The sequence below is a fragment of the Echiichthys vipera genome, assembly GCF_963691815.1.
Source record: "Echiichthys vipera genome assembly, chromosome: 11".
In the NCBI taxonomy this organism is placed as follows: domain Eukaryota; kingdom Metazoa; phylum Chordata; class Actinopteri; order Perciformes; family Trachinidae; genus Echiichthys; species Echiichthys vipera.
In genome coordinates, this window is record NC_139836.1 from 4564884 (window position 1) to 4584747 (window position 19864).

At 42.0% G+C, this 19864-nt stretch overlaps 2 protein-coding genes across 4 annotated transcripts in view; one reads left to right on the forward strand and one right to left on the reverse strand.

Annotated features, from left to right (window-relative positions):
- The window catches only part of LOC310953470 (echinoderm microtubule-associated protein-like 6), a gene marked incomplete at its 5' end in the record, with an annotated part of 77010 nt that extends 73897 nt beyond the window's left edge, over positions 1-3113 (forward strand). For both annotated transcript variants that reach the window (XM_083922510.1, XM_083922511.1), the window contains one exon: positions 2988-3113. In XM_083922510.1, coding sequence (XP_083778636.1) covers positions 2988-3012 — 25 coding nt within the window. In that variant the 3' untranslated portion in view covers positions 3013-3113. The remainder of the gene's footprint in view (positions 1-2987) is intronic.
- A 4187-nt stretch (positions 3114-7300) lies between these two features.
- Positions 7301-19864, reverse strand: part of LOC310953469 (spectrin beta chain, non-erythrocytic 1-like) — a 129391-nt gene continuing 116827 nt past the window's right edge. For both annotated transcript variants that reach the window (XM_083922509.1, XM_083922508.1), the window contains 4 exons: positions 12604-12806; positions 12204-12377; positions 11293-11335; positions 7301-10348 (listed from right to left, as the gene is read on the reverse strand). In XM_083922509.1, coding sequence (XP_083778635.1) covers positions 10130-10348; positions 11293-11335; positions 12204-12377; positions 12604-12806 — 639 coding nt within the window. In that variant the 3' untranslated portion in view covers positions 7301-10129. The remainder of the gene's footprint in view (positions 10349-11292; positions 11336-12203; positions 12378-12603; positions 12807-19864) is intronic.

Sequence of the window (19864 nt, forward strand, 5' to 3'; positions counted from 1 at the left end):
TGAAAACACCACAAAAACAGATGAAAACACCACAAAAACGACTAAAAACAGACGAAAACAACACAAAAACGACTAAAAACAGATGAAAACACCACAAAAACGACTAAAAACAGACGAAAACAACACAAAAACGGCTAAAAACAGACGAAAACAACACAAAAACGACTAAAAACAGACGAAAACAACACAAAAACGGCTAAAAACAGATGAAAACACCACAAAAACGACTAAAAACAGATGAAAACAACACAAAAACGACTAAAAACAGACGAAAACAACACAAAAACGACTAAAAACAGATGAAAACAACACAAAAACGACTAAAAACAGACGAAAACAACACAAAAACGGCTAAAAACAGATGAAAACACCACAAAAACGACTAAAAACAGACGAAAACAACACAAAAACGACTAAAAACAGACGAAAACAACACAAAAACGGCTAAAAACAGATGAAAACACCACAAAAACGACTAAAAACAGATGAAAACAACACAAAAACGACTAAAAACAGACGAAAACAACACAAAAACGACTAAAAACAGATGAAAACACCACAAAAACGACTAAAAACAGATGAAAACACCACAAAAACGACTAAAAACAGACGAAAACAACACAAAAACGACTAAAAACAGATGAAAACACCACAAAAACGGCTAAAAACAGATGAAAACACCATAAAAACGACTAAAAACAGATGAAAACACCACAAAAACGACTAAAAACAGATGAAAACAACACAAAAACGACTAAAAACAGACGAAAACAACACAAAAACGGCTAAAAACAGATGAAAACAACACAAAAACGACTAAAAACAGATGAAAACAACACAAAAACGACTAAAAACAGACGAAAACAACACAAAAACGGCTAAAAACAGATGAAAACACCACAAAAACGACTAAAAACAGATGAAAACAACACAAAAACGACTAAAAACAGACGAAAACAACACAAAAACGACTAAAAACAGATGAAAACACCACAAAAACGACTAAAAACAGACGAAAACAACACAAAAACGGCTGAAAACAGATGAAAACACCACAAAAGCGACTAAAAACAGATGAAAACAACACAAAAACGACTAAAAACAGACGAAAACAACACAAAAACGACAAAAAACAGATGAAAACACCACAAAAACGACTAAAAACAGACGAAAACAACACAAAAACGGCTGAAAACAGATGAAAACACCACAAAAACGACTAAAAACAGACGAAAACAACACAAAAACGGCTAAAAACAGATGAAAACACCACAAAAACGACTAAAAACAGATGAAAACAACACAAAAACGACTAAAAACAGACGAAAACAACACAAAAACGACTAAAAACAGATGAAAACACCACAAAAACGACTAAAAACAGACGAAAACAACACAAAAACGGCTTCAAACAGATGAAAACACCACAAAAACGACTAAAAACAGACGAAAACAACACAAAAACGACTAAAAACAGACGAAAACAACACAAAAACGACTAAAAACAGATGAAAACAACACAAAAACGACTAAAAACAGACGAAAACAACACAAAAACGACTAAAAACAGATGAAAACACCACAAAAACGACTAAAAACAGACGAAAACACCACAAAAACGACTAAAAACAGATGAAAACAACACAAAAACGACTAAAAACAGACGAAAACAACACAAAAACGGCTAAAAACAGATGAAAACACCACAAAAACGACTAAAAACAGATGAAAACAACACAAAAACGGCTAAAAACAGATGAAAACACCACAAAAACGACTAAAAACAGATGAAAACAACACAAAAACGACTAAAAACAGACGAAAACAACACAAAAACGACTAAAAACAGATGAAAACACCACAAAAACGACTAAAAACAGACGAAAACAACACAAAAACGGGCTAAAAACAGATGAAAACACCACAAAAACGACTAAAAACAGACGAAAACAACACAAAAACGGCTAAAAACAGATGAAAACAACACAAAAACGACTAAAAACAGACGAAAACAACACAAAAACGACTAAAAACAGATGAAAACACCACAAAAACGACTAAAAACAGACGAAAACAACACAAAAACGGCTAAAAACAGATGAAAACACCACAAAAACGACTAAAAACAGACGAAAACACCACAAAAACGACTAAAAACAGACGAAAACAACACAAAAACGGCTAAAAACAGATGAAAACACCACAAAAACGACTAAAAACAGATGAAAACAACACAAAAACGACTAAAAACAGACGAAAACAACACAAAAACGACTAAAAACAGATGAAAACACCACAAAAACGACTAAAAACAGACGAAAACAACACAAAAACGGCTAAAAACAGATGAAAACACCACAAAAACGACTAAAAACAGACGAAAACACCACAAAAACGACTAAAAACAGACGAAAACAACACAAAAACGGCTAAAAACAGATGAAAACACCACAAAAACGACTAAAAACAGATGAAAACACCACAAAAACGTCTAAAAACAGACGAAAACAACACAAAAACGGCTAAAAACAGATGAAAACACCACAAAAACGACTAAAAACAGACGAAAACACCACAAAAACGACTGAAAACAGATGAAAACACCACAAAAACGTGAAAAAACTACTAAAAACAGATGAAAACACCACAAAAACGTGAAAAAACTACTAAAAACAGATGAAAACGCCATAAAAACGACTGAAAACGACTGAAAACGACTGAAAACACCATCGTCATAGTCGTTTTCGTGGTGTTTTCATCAGTTTTTAGTAATTTTGTCACGTTTTTGTGTTTTTTTCTATTTGATCTTGGGCCCAAATATAATCACACCGCGGCCCAGATTTGGCCCACGGGCCAGAGTTTGACCCCCCTGCTGTAACGCTTCCAGGAACCCAAACACATGAAAACTAAGCTAAAGAGCTAACACGGCATGTGTTACTGAACGACATGTGACTGTGTGTGTGTGTGTGTGTGTGTGTGTGTTGCAGTGTGTTCGTGTGGAAATGCCTGTGAACGCGGCGAGAGACGGAGACGGAGAGTTCTGCCATCTGGTGACGCTTTCTACCCGAAGCGCCTTAACAGCACCACAAGTGGATCCAGAGGGAATCGAACCGGCGACCTTGAACCTTCTTTGAACCTGAGGAGATTCAAAGCTGGAGATGGACGAAGACGCAACAACACGACAACAAACACACAAAGCCGACTCCAGTGACGGGGACTTAAAGACGCCGTTCTGGTGTCGAGGCAGGAAACTAACGGTTCACGGTTCGATCCCCTGAACGGGAACACGGAAAGACCTGCTTCACCGCAGCGTCTCCACGTTCGTCTGCGACCGAGAGAAGCTTTGATTTGAACGCACGCTTCCTCTCAAAGAGCCTTTCCCGTGTCCGCCGTCATCACACTTAAGTGCCTTTCTGGATCTTTCTACCTGGTTGTGTTTGTTTTCGTACGTTATTTATATTTGATTTAAACGTTTCGTACCCCGTCTGGTGCTACACTCAGAATGTTTCTAACTTTTACTCACTCACAAAAGTTTCCTTTGCTGCTACGAAACCTCCGAAGCACCGTGACGGCAGAACGCCACGTCGGGAGGAACACATGAAGAGCTCTTTTCCAAAACGACATAAAAGCCAAATTTAAAAGTAACGCGTACTCCAGGTAGGGAATGAGTCCTGACCCCAAGTGAAGGAGTTCAAGTACCTCGGGATCTTGTTCACGAGTGAGGGGACGATGGAGCGTGAGTTTGGCCGGAGAATCGGAGCAGCGGGGGCGGAGCTGCAGTCGCTCTACCGCACCGTTGTGACGAAAAGAGAGCTGAGGAAGACAAAGCTCTGGATCTACCCTCAGTCCTGGTTCCTACCCTCACCTGTGGTCATGAAAGCTGGGTCAGGACCCAAAGAACCAGGTCCAGGTCAGGACCCAAAGAACCAGGTCCAAGCGTGTGAAATGTGTTTCCTCAGGAGGGGGTCTGGAGTCTCCCTTAGAGAGAGGGGGAGAAGTTCAGCATCCGTGAGGAACTCGGAGTAGAGCCGCTGCTCCTTTGCGTTGAAAGGAGCCAGTTGAGGTGGTTCAGGATCATCTAGTAAGGATGAACCCTGGGCGCCTCCCTAGGGAGGTGTTCCAGGCACGTCCAGCTGGGAGGAGGCCTCGGGGAAGACCCAGGACCAGGTGGAGAGATTAGATCTCCACACTGGCCTGGGAACGCCTCAGGATCCCCCAGTTAGAGCTGGTTAATGTGGCCCGGGAAAGGGAAGTTTGGGGTCCCCTGCTAAAGCTGCTGCCCCCGAGACCCGACCCCGGATAAGAGGCTGAAGATGAGAGGAGTTTGTGCCACTTTGCTATATTTCCTTGTTTAAAATGGTCTCAAGATGCAGTTCCTTTCCAAACCGCGACCAACGGCAAACCTATTTTTAGCCTAAATGCGATACGTCCTCTCGACCAATCAGAATCCAGCAAGCGTTCTATGCGATCCAACATGGCGGCGCTCTGAAGCGGGAGAGTTTTTGGTTTTATCCGTCTGTTCAACACGTTCAGACTGAGTGTGTAGGCCTCGTGCTCGTACATGTGCAAACGTGCTTTACTAAAGCCCACCTCTCTTAGGGAGCACTCACAACCGGCCAAAATCGTTTTTTCAGCTAAAGTCTGGTTCCTTTGACCAGTGTGAGTGCAACCGTACCGCGCCTAGGAGCGGTACGCTGGCCGTCCACGGCCCGTCTGAGAGAGGTGGGCTTTAGTAAAGCACGTTTGCACGTGTACGAGCGCGAGGCCTACGGCGGTTCTGAGGTCATTTCCTGTGCGCCTGTTGGGACGTAGAAAAAAGAAGGAGGGACCATGCGCGGACATTTAAAACAATGGCGGTGAAAGGTTGACGTTGGTGTGATGCGGAGGTGGAGTGTTTACTGCAGATTTGGTCGATGAAAAGATTCAAAAACAGTCGACAAGACGCACAAAAACTCTGAGGTCTACGGAAAGATCTGGAAACAAAGCCACGCATCGCCATGACGTCATCAATGCGTGTGACGTGTTACGGCGTGATGACGTATAGGCAGCAAGAAGCATTCTCCGAGGCCCAGGTAGTGTGAGTACAAACGGGCCTGGAGGGGGGGACAAGGACCCTAAAGCACGGGGCACGGGACGGAGGCACAGTGGGAGGGCGCCCTAAGGTAAAAAATGTAATTTTGTTTTGGAAAAGAGCTCCTCATTTAAATACATAAATAAATAAATAAATAAATATCTAAATGCTATTTATGCCTGATTTAGTGTGGAAGTCGGAATATTAACTTTTAACTGTTGTGAAAAGTGTCAAAAAACGTCTGTGATGAAAAAATAACAATCCAAATATAACTCACGTGATTCGTCGACACGTTCGTCCTCGACGCGCTCGGATTTCCTGACTTCCCTGAAGTAACCGTCACACGGTGGAGAACAGTGTGGCGTTCAGGGACCGTGCAGAGTGCATGTGTGTCTGCACGACGGCTGCAGACGCTCAGTTATAAACAGAAACAACATGAAACAGAAGCCAAGGAGCGTCCGCGGAGACATTAATATATATGCGGAAGATGTAAAAACGCTGCACTGAGATCAGTCTTAGTGTGTAAATGTGTGTTTTTCTGCGTCCGGTCGTGTTTGTTTTCACATGTTTGTATCAAAATGTACATGGAAATATAAAAGATGCACAGACGCATGGGTTTATTTTTAAAGCAGGACGTGTTTATGACGTGACTTGTGTTCACCGGTTGATTTTTATACCAAAGTTAATGTGATTACAGTGTGTGTGTGTCTGTGTGTGTGTTTGTGTGTGTGTGTGTCTGTGTGAGTGTGTGTGTCTGTGTGAGTGTGTGTGTGTCTTAGCCAAGTGTACAAACAGATTAAATGAGACTCGTGCAAGAAAACTCCTTTTTTCTGTCTTTAGTTACCACAACAACGACTAAAACCATGAAAAACACACAAAAATGACTAAAAACCGACTTAAAACAGATGAAAACACCACAAAAAAAGACTAAAAACATGAAAAACACACAAAAATGACTAAAAACCAACTTAAAACAGATGCAAAATACCACAATAAATGAAAATAATGACTAAAAACAGATGAAAAAACAAAAACGGTTAAAAACATGAATGTTTTGAATCAATTTTTGTGGTGTTTTCATCGGTTTTTGTCATGATTTTGTTTATAAATGTGTAATACGTTCGTCCTGTGTGTGTGTGTGTGTGTGTGTGTGTGTGTATGTGTGTGTGCATGTGTGCATGTATGTGTGTGTGTGTGTGTGTGTATGTATGTGTGTGTGTGTGTGTGTGTCTTAGCCAAGTGTACAAACAGATTAAATGAGACTCGTGCAAGAAAACTCCTTTTTTTCTGTCTTTAGTGGCAATGTTTTAAAAGTCTCTTATGTTTGTTTAATGTTAATTAGTTAATACACACACACACACACACACACACACACACGCACGCACGCAGTTCTCTGAGTGTCCACTAGGGGCAGGTTTCATAACAGAGCAGTTTCTCATTGAGCCCCATGTTAAACAGGCCGTTTACACAGCATCATTAAACCTGTTTAAGGACAAAAGAACATTCTAGTCTGTGTGTTTAGCTCATATCTCCATGGCAACACTGAGGGGGAGGGGCTAGTTTTTATTTTATTGGATGTTAAAGTTGATGAATAATTAGGGGCGTGGCCTCTTGAGTGACAGCTAGCCTCTGGCCCTCACTTCTCCTCGGAGGTAAACGTCAGCCACATGGACGTACGCCCCTCCCCCCAACGTCACATACATGCCCTTTTTTGGTCAGAGGAGATGAGGCGGAGTCAAAGTCTGACAAGATGGAGACTCCCGTAGGCGAGGACGACTGGATCAAGTTGAGAGAACGGAGCTTGACGGAGACGCTCATACAGTCTGTGGTTGTCACGTACACTGTTGTTAGTGACCCCACACACACACACACACACACACACACACACACACACACACACACACACACACACACACACACACACACACACACACACACACACACACACACACACACACACACACACACACACACACACACACACACACACACACACACACACACACACACACACACACACACACACACACGAGAGAAAACAAACAGGCAGTTTGGTTCATTTTAAAAGCATTTTAATGGCTTTTTTGCACATATGTAACAGAGACGGGGAGAAGTCTACGGGTGCAGATCCAACTAGCAGTGACCCCTGGTCCACATCACACCGACTACCTCACCTACAAATCCAGGCCCCGCCCCCCAACCAACCACCCCCCCACCCACCAACCCCGCTGTGGCATTATTGATTGTGCAATATGAAGAAATATCTTGTTACTATGGTTACAGTGACAGAGGAATGCACACTATATTTATCAAATTGCCAGAGAATGTAACATAAAGGAAATAAAAACAAAAACAGGAAGCATTTCAGGACCCATCACCGAGTGAGAGCACCATCCACCCGACCACCGACCACCACCACCGTCACCACCAGCAGCTGTGGAATAAACCCCAATGCACCTTTCACACTGTGGGGCTCAGTCCGGCGGTTTTGCTGCCACTTTTCCTGCTCGTACGGAAGTTAATTAACGACAAAATGAAAAGCGCGCACAAGGTAAAGTTTGAAGGGCGAAGTTTGGGTTCGAAAACACACCTTTTCTGTCAGCTAGCATGTGTTTGCGTCGTACACATCCATATCAGGCTGTTGCAATCCACTCAGCAGACCGTAGATCAGCGCCCTTAACCCCCCAAACACGCTCACGTACGTGTTGATATCAACGGGTGCGATTCAGTCAAATAACATCAAGGTTTGGTTCAAAGTTTTGGCGCGCTAACATAAACGAACGGCCAAAACAACAGCATGCTAATGTTGAAGATAACGTGCGACAGGAAGGCCGTTCACACGCAAAGAGGTCTGTAAACATCAATAAATGTCACAATTACGTCCTTAAAAATATGTTTCCGCACGCTTGCAGATCGATTACAGTTCGAATCCCTTGTTTTGTCATTAAGTAACTTCCGTACTGAACACAAACCGGGCACGTAACTCGACAGATTTCGCCTCGTTTTCGGCGAAAGGTCCGAAAATAAACTCAAACATGGAGCGCTGAAGCCAACAAGCAAGCGGCCATTACTCTGCGACATTACTCACTTCCAGTAAATGCTTTTTTTTAATGTTGTTTTTTGTTTATAAGAACCAACTTGTCCACTTAACAGCAACGCTTAACGGAATTTTGTTTCTATAGTACACCTACGTCTCCGTACGCGCCGGACTAAACGGGCCGCGGACGTACGTAGCTTTAACCGCGGAACAGAAAATACGCGAAAAACGAACTCTGATCAACTGAAGGGAAGAAGGAAAATGTTTGTAACCAGAGTAGAAAATAAACCTTAACGGATGCTTTAAAGTTCGACTTAAACATTCTTTCTGGTTATTTATTCATCCGCGCGTCCGTCTCTAAAGCTCCTTCATTCAGACTTAGAGCGTACTCCGCGTGACTTTCGTCTGGTACGGAAAAGTTCGACTCGAATGAAGCTTATTACGCTCGGCGGGTTTTATTAGTAGTAGTAAATATAGGTGGAATTAAACACAGGTTTATTTTGTTATACACAAGTTATACATACAGCTCAAAGCACCGCGGGTAACGCTCCAAACTACAGCCGCTTTCTGCTCCGCGTTCTCTCCGCGAAGCTGCAGGAATTAGACCGCGCCGGGACTCGACAGATACACAGCTCTCCGTGGCGTTTGTTGTGCAAATGGAACCGACAGAGAAGTTATTCAGTGCACAGGATGCTAATTTAGTGCGCTTTGGAGTTTTCTGCTCTTTGAAGTTCAACGTCACGACGCGATTCTGCGTAGTTTAAGACGTTGAGGGCGTAATTTCGAGAGGTTCGCAGCGCCGTGGTCTCCGTCGTCCCCGCTACGGAGGGATACGCGTCGTCTCGCAAAGACAAGGCCTCGCAAAAACTCAGGGTGGAGCCTAAACAGGAACTACCTACGACTTCCCCCCCCAAAAAAAACAAAGAAAGAAAGAAGAGAAAGAAACTTGGAGCGTAAACACGAACCCGAAAAAAGGCATAGTCGACGGGAAAAAGCCGGGGCGATGAGAAACGCAGAACGTCAGGAGATAGAAAACACAAATAATAGCAATAAGAAGAATAAACAGGAATATTGTGGGAAACTCCTCCACGTCGTGTCGTCGTTCAGCGGCGAACTCTGCTTTTCTACCTTTTTCCGAGAGCGGCGGCCGCCTGAAGCGTTTGCAGAACCCCTTTAAAATGTGTTTTTCCTCCCAATCCGATCTTTTTGTTTGTTTGTTTTATTGTTTGTTTTTATTTTTTCCCCTTTCTCCTTATCTTACAAAAAAGAAACTGAACAGAGGACACGGGTGGCGTGTGTTTGCAGCCGTATAGCTCTGAGCCGGACCGGACGGTTGATAGGCACAGAGTGGAGAGTTTTGGCTCGGAGCTTGCATGCTGGAGTCACGCTTTGACTGAGAGGAAGAGGAGGAAGAGGAGGAAGAGGAGGAAGGGGGAGGAAAGGAGAGAGAGAGGCTGTTTGGGATTTTATCTGACATAGCAACGGCTAATGTTGGAACCGCCGGGGGCTGTGGGAAGTGTCCCGGTCGTCCAATGAGCAGCGCGTTCATGAAAACCGCATGTTTTTCCCTCTTCCGCTTGTTGTAATTACATTAAAAGACATTATTAACAGTTTTAAGTACATTTAAATCAATTTAGAGGTTAATTTAATTACATTTTGAGCCGGTTTTCTATTTGTTATTACAGAATCAGACGTTATTAAGAGTTTTCAGTACATTTGAATCCGTTTAAAAGTTAATTTAATTACATTTTGAGCTGTTTTTCTGTTCGTTATTACAGAATCAGACGTTATTAAGAGTTTTCAGTACATTTAAATCCATTTAGAAGTTAATTTAATTACATTTTGAGCCGGTTTTCTATTCGTTATTACAGTTTCAGTCGCTATGAGCGGACGCCAGATCGGAAAAATACGGTCAAATGACACAATGTTTGACCAGAGATGGATCGAAAATGTGGAGCGACCCCAAACAGCACCAGAGGGAAGAGGAAGAGGAGGAGGAGGAGGAGGAGGGGAGGGAGCGTCTACTTCTTCTTGCTGAACAGACTGAAGCGTTTCTCCTTGTCTTTCTCTCGTTTGCCCGGGCTGGACTCGGCCGCCGACGCAGCCGCGGTGGCGACGGACGCCGGCAGCGTCTGGGCGCGGTTGGCGGGCGCCGGCGTGCTGTGGCTGCTGGGCGTCACCTCCACCCTGTCGCCCGACACGGCGGAGGAGATGGCCGAGATCCACATGTTCATCTCCTCCTGCGGGGAGAAGAGACGGAGAGAGGGAAGTTTAATTAATTAACATTTATTAAACAATATACAAATATTTAATTAACGCTTTATAACACAAGATAATGGATCAACTGTGTTTTACTATATTATGATTTATTATTGTTTATACGTCCTTGCATGGGTTATTTAGAATAAACTATATTTATACATTTATATTTAGGTATTTATTCATGTAGAACTTATAAAATACATTAATAATAATAATAAAAAGAAACAAATATTTATATAATGTTAATAAATACTTAAATACGCGTACGGCTGCGTTACAGTGTCTTTATTAGATATTTATAAAATACAATAATAATAATAAAATAAATAATAAATATTTATAAAATACAATAACAATAATAAGATAAAATAATAAATATTTATAAAATACAATAATAATAATAATAATAATAAAAATAAATAAATAAGTATTTATGTAATATTAATAAATACTTGTATATGAGTACGACGGCATTACAGTGTCTTTATTAAATATTTATAAAATACAATAATAATAATAATAATAAATAAATATTCATTAAAATATAATAATAATAATACAATAAAAAATTAAATAATATTTATATAATATTAATAAATACTTAAATACGCGTATGACTGCTTAACAGTGTCTTTATTAAATATTTATAATATACAATAACAACAATAATAAATATGTATTATATAATGTTAATAAATACTTAAATATAATAAAATAATAAATAAAATATAATTGCAAAAATAAATGTGAAAATATAAATTAAAAAAAATGAAAATGATAAAATTAAATAAAACATTAGAATAAAAAAAATATTAAAATGACACCTCTGCTGTATTTCATATCACAAATATAAAATAAAAAAAGCACTAAAATATAAGATAAAATAAAAGATGAAGATTTAAATGTAGATTTTTAAACTTACATCGTCTTTGGCGTGGAAGAGATACTCATTCCCGTCGGTGATCCTGTGGAAGTAAAACCATGTGTTAGATTATTTCGCTCTGGTCGATACATGTCAAATACATCAGAGGGCCAAAAAACATATTTGCTACGAGCTGATGGCCGGACTGGTTCAATGTTTATTAAAACATATTAAAATGATGCATTTAACCTGTTGTTATTGGTTATTGGGGGCTGAAAGTTGACATCTGCCCTGAATGCTGATGAATAATAATAATGAACCCACTTGCGGCGCTGCAGTGAATTCGCGGGCTACCGTTGCATTGTGGGTAATGTAGTTTTGGTGCGTGAATAACACCAGCAGGCGGCTGTGGCGTGCGGGCCGGTTCTGATACTAATCAAATATCATCCCGGGGGCCAAGATCATTCATTCGAGGTCCGCGGGCCAGATCCGGCTCTGACTTTGACACCCATGATTTAAATGATGCTTCACCACTCCAGAGTTCCTCCCCGGCTCTGTTCACCTCTTCTCTGCCTCTTTTAGCTCGTAGGTTTAGTTTTACAGCACGTGTCGACAGCTTGAAGACTTCTTCTGCTCAACAAAGTCTTTAAAAACATCATAACTGCTGCTTATTGTGCGTCTGACTTCTTTACCTAAAGATGTTCGATTTGACCCTGATGAAAGCCACCAGCTGTTTTCTTCCCATGAATTTTATGCAGAGTTTTGGACGTTTATTTGTGATGAACATCGGAGACAGTGACGTCCTCTGGAAGTGTTTGTAAAACTGAACCTAAAAATACGAGTTTTGTGTCCGTGTGTTAAGATGCGTCTGAGTTATGACTCGGAGAAGGAGTGTGATAACCCCCCCATCATCCTTTAACCTGTGAGATTTATTATGTTAAGTTTCGTCTCGCTGTCATTGGGATCCTCACTTGAGCTTGAAGACGTGTTTCTTCTTCTTGTAGTCCAGCGCCACCTCGCAGACGGCGTCCTTCAGGCTGACGGGGATCTCGCTGTGGTAGGGAATTCCCTGACTGGCGCTCTTCTGGTCCTTGTAGAAACCGATCTCCTGCTGATTGATCACACAGTAGACATTGTGCCACGACCTGTGGAGACACAGTAGCATCATTATCAATATCTGCGAAGCTAACAGCCCGCGTTAGCGCTCGCTAACCATTACGAGGTCTCACTTTATGCTGTAAATTCAGCGTTACGTCTTTAACCATCTTTCGTTTTTAAAGGAATGGAGATAAATGTTTGTAACCAGCTGAGATTCGGTTGTTGCACTTCAGAAGTTGTTGAAATATACAAAGTCTGACGAACGAGTCCTACCTGCTCGACGCTTTCTTGTTATGCCCCTCCCACTCGTGTTTGCGGTGCAGGAAGCTCTCCAGCTGGGACGTTGGAGCGTCCTGCTGGCTCTTGGCCGGCAGGGTCGCCGCCTGGCTGCCCTTGCCCTTGCGAGATGCCCCGGGGGACCCAGCGGGGCTTGGATCCGACACCCCGTTCACCACCTCACCCCCTTCGACGTTCTCCTGGAAACAGAAGCGAGAGCTGAGAGTCAGAGGAGGATTTCTCTCACAACGTGTGTTAAAGAAATTAAATCTTTCTCTCTCAGACACAGAAGCTGTAAATCAGAATTATCAGAGCTGCAGCATGCGAAGCAGGATCACACACTGAAGAGCAGGACTGTAGTCGAGGCCAACTTGATCAAGTCCAAGTCCAGGTCCAGTTAGGTCAGAGTCAAGACCAGGTCCAAAGGCAGTCAAGACCACGTCCTGTTAAAGACCATAACAGACAATAGTGTCTTTCCAGGGCTAAGATTAATCTGTCTTTGAATCAAGCTAATCTATGCAGGCAACAGGCAATATTCAGGAACAACTGACGAATCCAACAAGACACGAGACCATGGCCAACTTGATCAAGTCCAAGTCCAGTTGAGTCTGAGTCAAGACCAAGTCCAAGGGCAGTCAAGACCACGTCCTGTTCAAGGCATAACGGACGATAGTGTCTTTCCAGTGCTAAGATTAATCTGTCTTTGAATCAAGCTAATCTATGCAGAGAATTCAGGCGACATTCAGGAACAACTGACGTATCCAACAAGACGCGAGACCAAGGCCAAGTCCACACGTACACGGCTATCTTTGAACCAAAGCTTTTACGGCCACACCACAGTGTGATGAAAAATATCTCTTATCACATGAAACCGCAATATCCGCCTCCGTCAGCTGTTCACGCCTAGAGCGCTCCACAAGTCTCCATGGATACAACTGACTGTTTACCGTTGCACAGTGTGACGTCAAACAATGTCGACAAGAAATTGTGGTTCTCCTCGGATTTCCTGTGCACACGTGACGGCTAAAACCAGACTCTGGCTACAAAAAACTCTGGTTTCAGGAGCCCACAGCTGCGGTTACGCGTTGATGAAAAGAAACCGTGCAGAGAAACACACGGCCTTAAAATCACCTGGTGCAAGACTTAAAAAAAGTGAACTCAGACCAGACTAATGTTCTGCTGAATAGACACTTTGAAACATCTCATCTTCAGCCTCTTATCCGGGGTCAGGTCTCGGGGGCAGCAGCTCCAGCAGGGGAACCCCAAACTTCCCTTTCCCGGGCCACATTAACCAGCTCTAACTGGGGGATCCTGAGGCGTTCCCAGGCCAGTGTGGAGATCTAATCTCTCCATCTGGTCCTGGGTCTTCCCCGAGGCCTCCTCCCAGCTGGACGTGCCTGGAACACCTCCCTAGGGAAACTTAATACAAACACGCAACTGATTGACTTTCGTATCTAAAGACGTGAAACTCAGTCAGTCAATCGCCTTCAAATTGTCGTTAAATTCATCAGACTTCACAGGAGGTTTATTTAGGAGAACTGACACAGGACCCCAAGATTAGTTATAAAAAGACGCCTCTGTTGGTGGTGTATTGGGGCTGAGTAAGTTTCAAACCATCACGTCTGAGAAGCTGGAACCACATCCTGTTTGGAGTCCCTGGTTAAGTCAAAGTTCTTCAAGATTCAAGTCAAGAGCAACAAATGACGATCAAATAATCGTTAAAATGATGCAGACACGGGTGTGTGTTGCCTTGTTGCTCTTTAGGTATTTAAAATGAAAGTCTGGCGTAAAATCATCCCAGAGGCTTTTTGGGCAAATACACACAACAATTTCTTTCGTGTGACAACTATTAACGGAGATATTCCGGCAAGTCCTCAACAGTCGCTAACAGCCTGACGTGGCTAACAGTGATTAGCTCAGGGCAGCACGGTGAAGGCATTCAAAGGTCTTTTTTAACCACTAATGCTGCTGAAAATAACAGCAAACCTCTGCAGCAGCATGAGAAGAGTCCCTACACACACAACAAAGCACCAATGGGCTCCTTCCACTTGACTGGACTTTACTATGAGAGGAGCTGGTACAGGGGCCAGTAGGTAAGTCTTTAAAACACTCTTAATAAACTCTGGCTTCACTAACTACGCTGTTGTTGCTTTGTTTTGTGTGTAGGGACTCTTCTCATGCTGCTGCAGAGGTTTGCTGTTATTTTCAGCAGCATTAGTGGTTAAAAAAGACCTTTGAATGCCTTCACTGTGCTGCCCCGAGCTAATCACTGTTAGCCACGTCCGGCTGTTAGCCACTCTCCTGGATTTCCCCGTTAACAGTTGTGCCACAAAATTGTCTCGATGGCTTATTTGATGAGTGTAGTTGGAGAAAAAAACCATGGGATGATTTTTCGCCAAAATTTCACGTTAACTTCTCATTAAACCATTAAAATGTCGACGTCAAGTTAAAAGTCTCTTGTATCTCTGACACAAGCCTCTACGTCTGAACTAAACCACAACATCGATCAAAACCAACGCAAACTCATCTTAAGACCTTCAGCTACACCCGTCCGTCAACATCAGCCGTATTAACGCATTGTTAAGCATTTGGGTTTTGCATTTTTTGCATTAAACAAAGCGAGTTCAGTGCTGAGATCCGATACTGATTAGGAAAAAACATCTGCATTGTTCATTAAGAGCACAGAGAGGTGACACAGTCAGATCATGCGCTCATTACAGGTTTTAGGACATGCACAGTAAATCACAACACCACAACACACACCACGGTGGACAGTGCGAAGACAGAAGCTCGCAGGTGGGAAACACACACACACAAACACACACACACAAAATAAATCACAAACAATTATCCACAAAATTGCTTGGAGCTCATTACTGGGCGTCATTATTGGTGAGGGGAGAATGCGATTGGCCTAGTATCCAAACAGATTTTATTGTTTCCACACCACTCCCACTCCAAGCGGATGCTTATTACCCTGTTACTGAGCTCTTCGAGCGCTGGACCAAGGGCGGACACGCTTTTTTGTGAAGCGTTCAGAGGCCGGACCAGTCCTGGGAAGCTTTAACTGAAGGGATGCAAGAGCTGGACCGATCCTGGGAGCTTTTTATTTACAGCTGGGCGAGAGTTGGATCAGTCGTGGGAGAGAGTTTATCGGGAGCCTTAAGGGTTCAACTGATCCCATGAGAGCCTTTTCTTGGGTTTGGACAACATCTAAGAAGTTTCCCTGACAGCTGATTAAAGCTTGGACCCATTCAGAGACTTTTTTAGTGGCTTGATAAACGTTGGACCAGTCTTGGGGACTCTTTTGGAGGTCTGGACTCGTTCTAGGACTCATTTGGAGGTCTGGGCTCGTTCTAGGACTCTTTTGGAGGTCTGGACTCGTTCTAGGACTCATTTGGAGGTCTGGGCTCGTTCTAGGACTCTTTTGGAGGTCTGGGCTCGTTCTAGGACTCTTTTGGAGGTCTGGGCTCGTTCTAGGACTCTTTTGGAGGTCTGGGCTCGTTCTAGGAGATGGAACTTAGAGCGTATTAAGCTTTCTCGACCACTTCTTCTTTATTTAGATCCTGTATAAGACTGTAGACGAACACCAACGATCTTTGGGTTTGAAACTTTGAATTTAAGGCAACGTATCCAAGTTAACACTCATGTTTCTACCTGAATGATTTCTGTGTCTGAGCTTGAACCATCTAGACCTCTCAAATGGTCTGGGACAGTGTTTCTGATCCGTGTCCCCAGAGTTTTAATGCACCACATATCTGGAACAAACTTCCAGAAAACTTCTTTTAAATCAAGGATTTTTCGGTTTGCTGCTGCCTTTCAGTAAATAAAACTTTAACAAACTATGTATTAATTGCTTGTTCTGTAACTTCTGTTACTCGTCTTGTAAATTGTACTAAAAGAATAATTGCCCATTGAAAATTCCTCTTCAGAAGCTGCTTCTCTTGCCTTTGATATTCTTGTTTTTTTTTTAAATGAAATTATTTTATCTACTTGTCATTGTGTATATCTAAATGTCATTGCATATGTTTAATGTTTTATTTAAAGCACTCTGGATTAAATTGCTGTTGAAAGGTGCTATAGAAATAAATGAATAATTGCCTTGCAGTAATATAATAGACGGTGCATTCATCTTTACCAAACGTTTGCGTGTGTGTGTAAAGTCAGTGCTTCTTCTGGGCGTAACATTTCAGCGGTCACTTAACCCGACTATCAGAAACGGTCTGGGTTGTTACTTAATAAGGATTTGACTTCAGAGTAAGATTAGACACGTAAAGTAAAGCCGGGCGGATTAAGCCCGATTGTGGCCGGGCCCAATATCTAGGAGATCGTTTGTCCTTTGATAAACTTTTTAAAGGTCGAGACTCCGGATTAATTGTCCGAACCATCGACGGTTTGGCTCCGGGGTGAACGGGGGGTTTCTGTCAGGTCTGAAATGTTGTTTGGCTGTTTCAATATAAACTGGAATGATCTCGTTTTAACAGTATTTGAGTAGGATTTTACTGATTCACTTGATGTTTGGGTCATACTTTCCATTTAAAATGTATATGTATAAGTATATATTTAAGTGTTTTTTAAAGAGTTTTACTGTCTGTGGTGTATTTATGTGCAGTAAAAGCCACTTTGGCAGCAAACAGAAGGATATTTTACCTCCTTATTCCAAAAATCAACCGAGAAAAGGATGAAAACTCCTATTCTTTGGAGTTCTCTATAGAAAGTAGCCTGTTATGCGAACCAATATAACTTGAAATGAAGCCCCGGGATGGAAACTGGTGAGGAACATGAGATGAAGAAATGTTACATTGACATGAAACTCAGCTGTAATGCTAACGATGGTGACAGCATGCAACAACAAAAACAACAGTGTGTGCAGAGAAAAGTCACACGATTACACAGTGACAGACAAACCAGGATGGCTCGGAGTGCTCTGATTGGTTGTGACAGGGTTTATTGGGGGAATGTTTGTTAGTCAGGGAACCAATGAAGGAGCTGGATGGACATGCAACAGAAACCATGGAGGGAAATAAAGAAGTTACAATGGAAACAACAGAGACGGATAAAACCACAGTGATAAAACCAAAGTCTTAACTGAGTGCATGGAGTGCACATACACACACACATACACACACACACACACACACATCATGGGATATGTCTATTAAATGAATGGAAGATCAGTTTTACATGAAACTGTGGAATGATTTTGAAGATTAATTTAAATGGTCACTATATGCAATGATGATGAAACATGTCAAAGTACCGTATTTTCCGCCCTATAAGTTGCACCTAAAAACCTTCAAATGTCTCAAAAGCCGACAGTGCGCCTTATAATCCGGTGCTCCTTATATATGGACCAATATTGAGCCACAACAGGTCTCCAACTACGGTGAGCAGCCGCCGACTCTATTTTCCCCCGTAGAAGAAGTAACGCGCGGTGCATGTTGAGATATACGACTGCCTGAAGCGTGCCGTTTCATTTCCATGTGTGTGTTTGTGTAAAGAGCCCAAAATGGCTCCTGTTAAGAGACACGCTTACGACGCAGAGTTTACACTCAAGGCCATTAGTCACGCAGTAGAACACGGGAACAGAGCAGCAGCCAGAGAGTTGAACATGAACCAATCAATGGTGCCGAAGTGGAGGAAGCAACAAGACGACCTCCCCTGACTGTTTTGTTGACGTTCCCTTTAGAGCAGCTCCATCTAATGGATGCAGAACGTGACCCCAGCCTCGACTGTAGCGTCTGTTCTATGCGCCTTATATATGAAAACAGTTTCAAAATAAGACATTCATTGGAGGTGCGCCTTAAAATGTGGTGCGCCTTATAGCGCGGAAAATACACTACTAGTTGTGTTACTGACTAATGTTATTTCCTAAATGCTAATTTTTACTTGGACTTTTAAATAAGTCTGAATAATCGAAGGACGATGAAACTGGTAAGTAAAATTAAAATGTGTATTGTTGATTTATTGTTGTTCATCTTCTTTTATAGTAGTTTTTAGAATAAATGTTCATCTGTCTTGGACAAAATATGACTTTAGCAAAGGATTCCCTCCTAAAAACAATATGAAGTAGCATTTTGGAACTCAGCTAAATCTGGGATTGATCGCATTTACATTTCTCATTGTGTTAAAGATCAAGAGAAACGTACAGCAGCTAAAAATCCTTTATTTTTAAGACAATAAGAGTAAGACAAACTATGTTTTGAGGATGCACTACAGCAGGGGTGTCAGACTGATCCAGTAAAGAGCCGCTGTGGCTGCAGGTTTTCCATCAAACCAAGCAAGAACACACCTGATCCAACAAATCCAACAGTGTGAAGGCGTTTCAGGTGATTAGACGAGTTGAGTCAGGTGTGTTCTTGCTTGGTTTGAATGTAAACCTGCAGCCACAGCGACCCTTTACTGGATCAGTTTGACACCCCTGCACTACAGTAATACAATATTTTTGTTGCCTTATAACCGTTGATGGATGCATGCTTATTATTTTGTGTGTTTAATGTTTGGTTTCATTTCTGTATATGTCGCTATGCAGACGACACTACAATTTACCTTGCAGTAAAAATTTAAAATCCTACAAATGCCCACAAAACTTTAACTCATCAACATATTTGGGAATAATTCTTTTAAGGCTTTAAAACCCAGATTTGTGTTTTGTTGTTTGGACACATCAGGTGTTCATATTCCAGAGGGTGAGTTTATAAATGACGACGTAAAGTAGCAGCAGCATTAACAGTTGAGGGGAGAGGACGGCGGGAGTGTCGAGCTGAGAGAGACAGAGGGAAGAAGGGAGGAGGGGAAATAATAAAGGTAAGCATAAGGGAAGAGGATGGATAGAAACACAGGTGTGGGTGTGTTTATGCATGTATGTGTGTGTGTTTTAGGGTCCCATTCACACTTAACGCAGTCACACTCATACCAAATGTAGATTCCTACTTTTACGCTACGTTAAAATCCTTAACATGACTTTCTGTTTACATTACTCATGTACTGCTTCTACCTTTGGTCTGCTTTAAAGAGCACAGAGCACCAATATGAAGCATGAAGTTTTCCTTTGGTCCATCCTGTGTATTTCTAATTTACTTCATTAAACTAACCAAGTACAAAAAAAAAGGAATGTTAGATACAATAAAGGAACAGAAACTGAGAATTTTGAATAAATATGAATGTTTTCCCCCAAAAGGACAAAGTGCTAAATGAACAAACTGAAATTAGACACCACAAAGATTAAAAGGCATCATCTACTGAATAGAAGTTACCG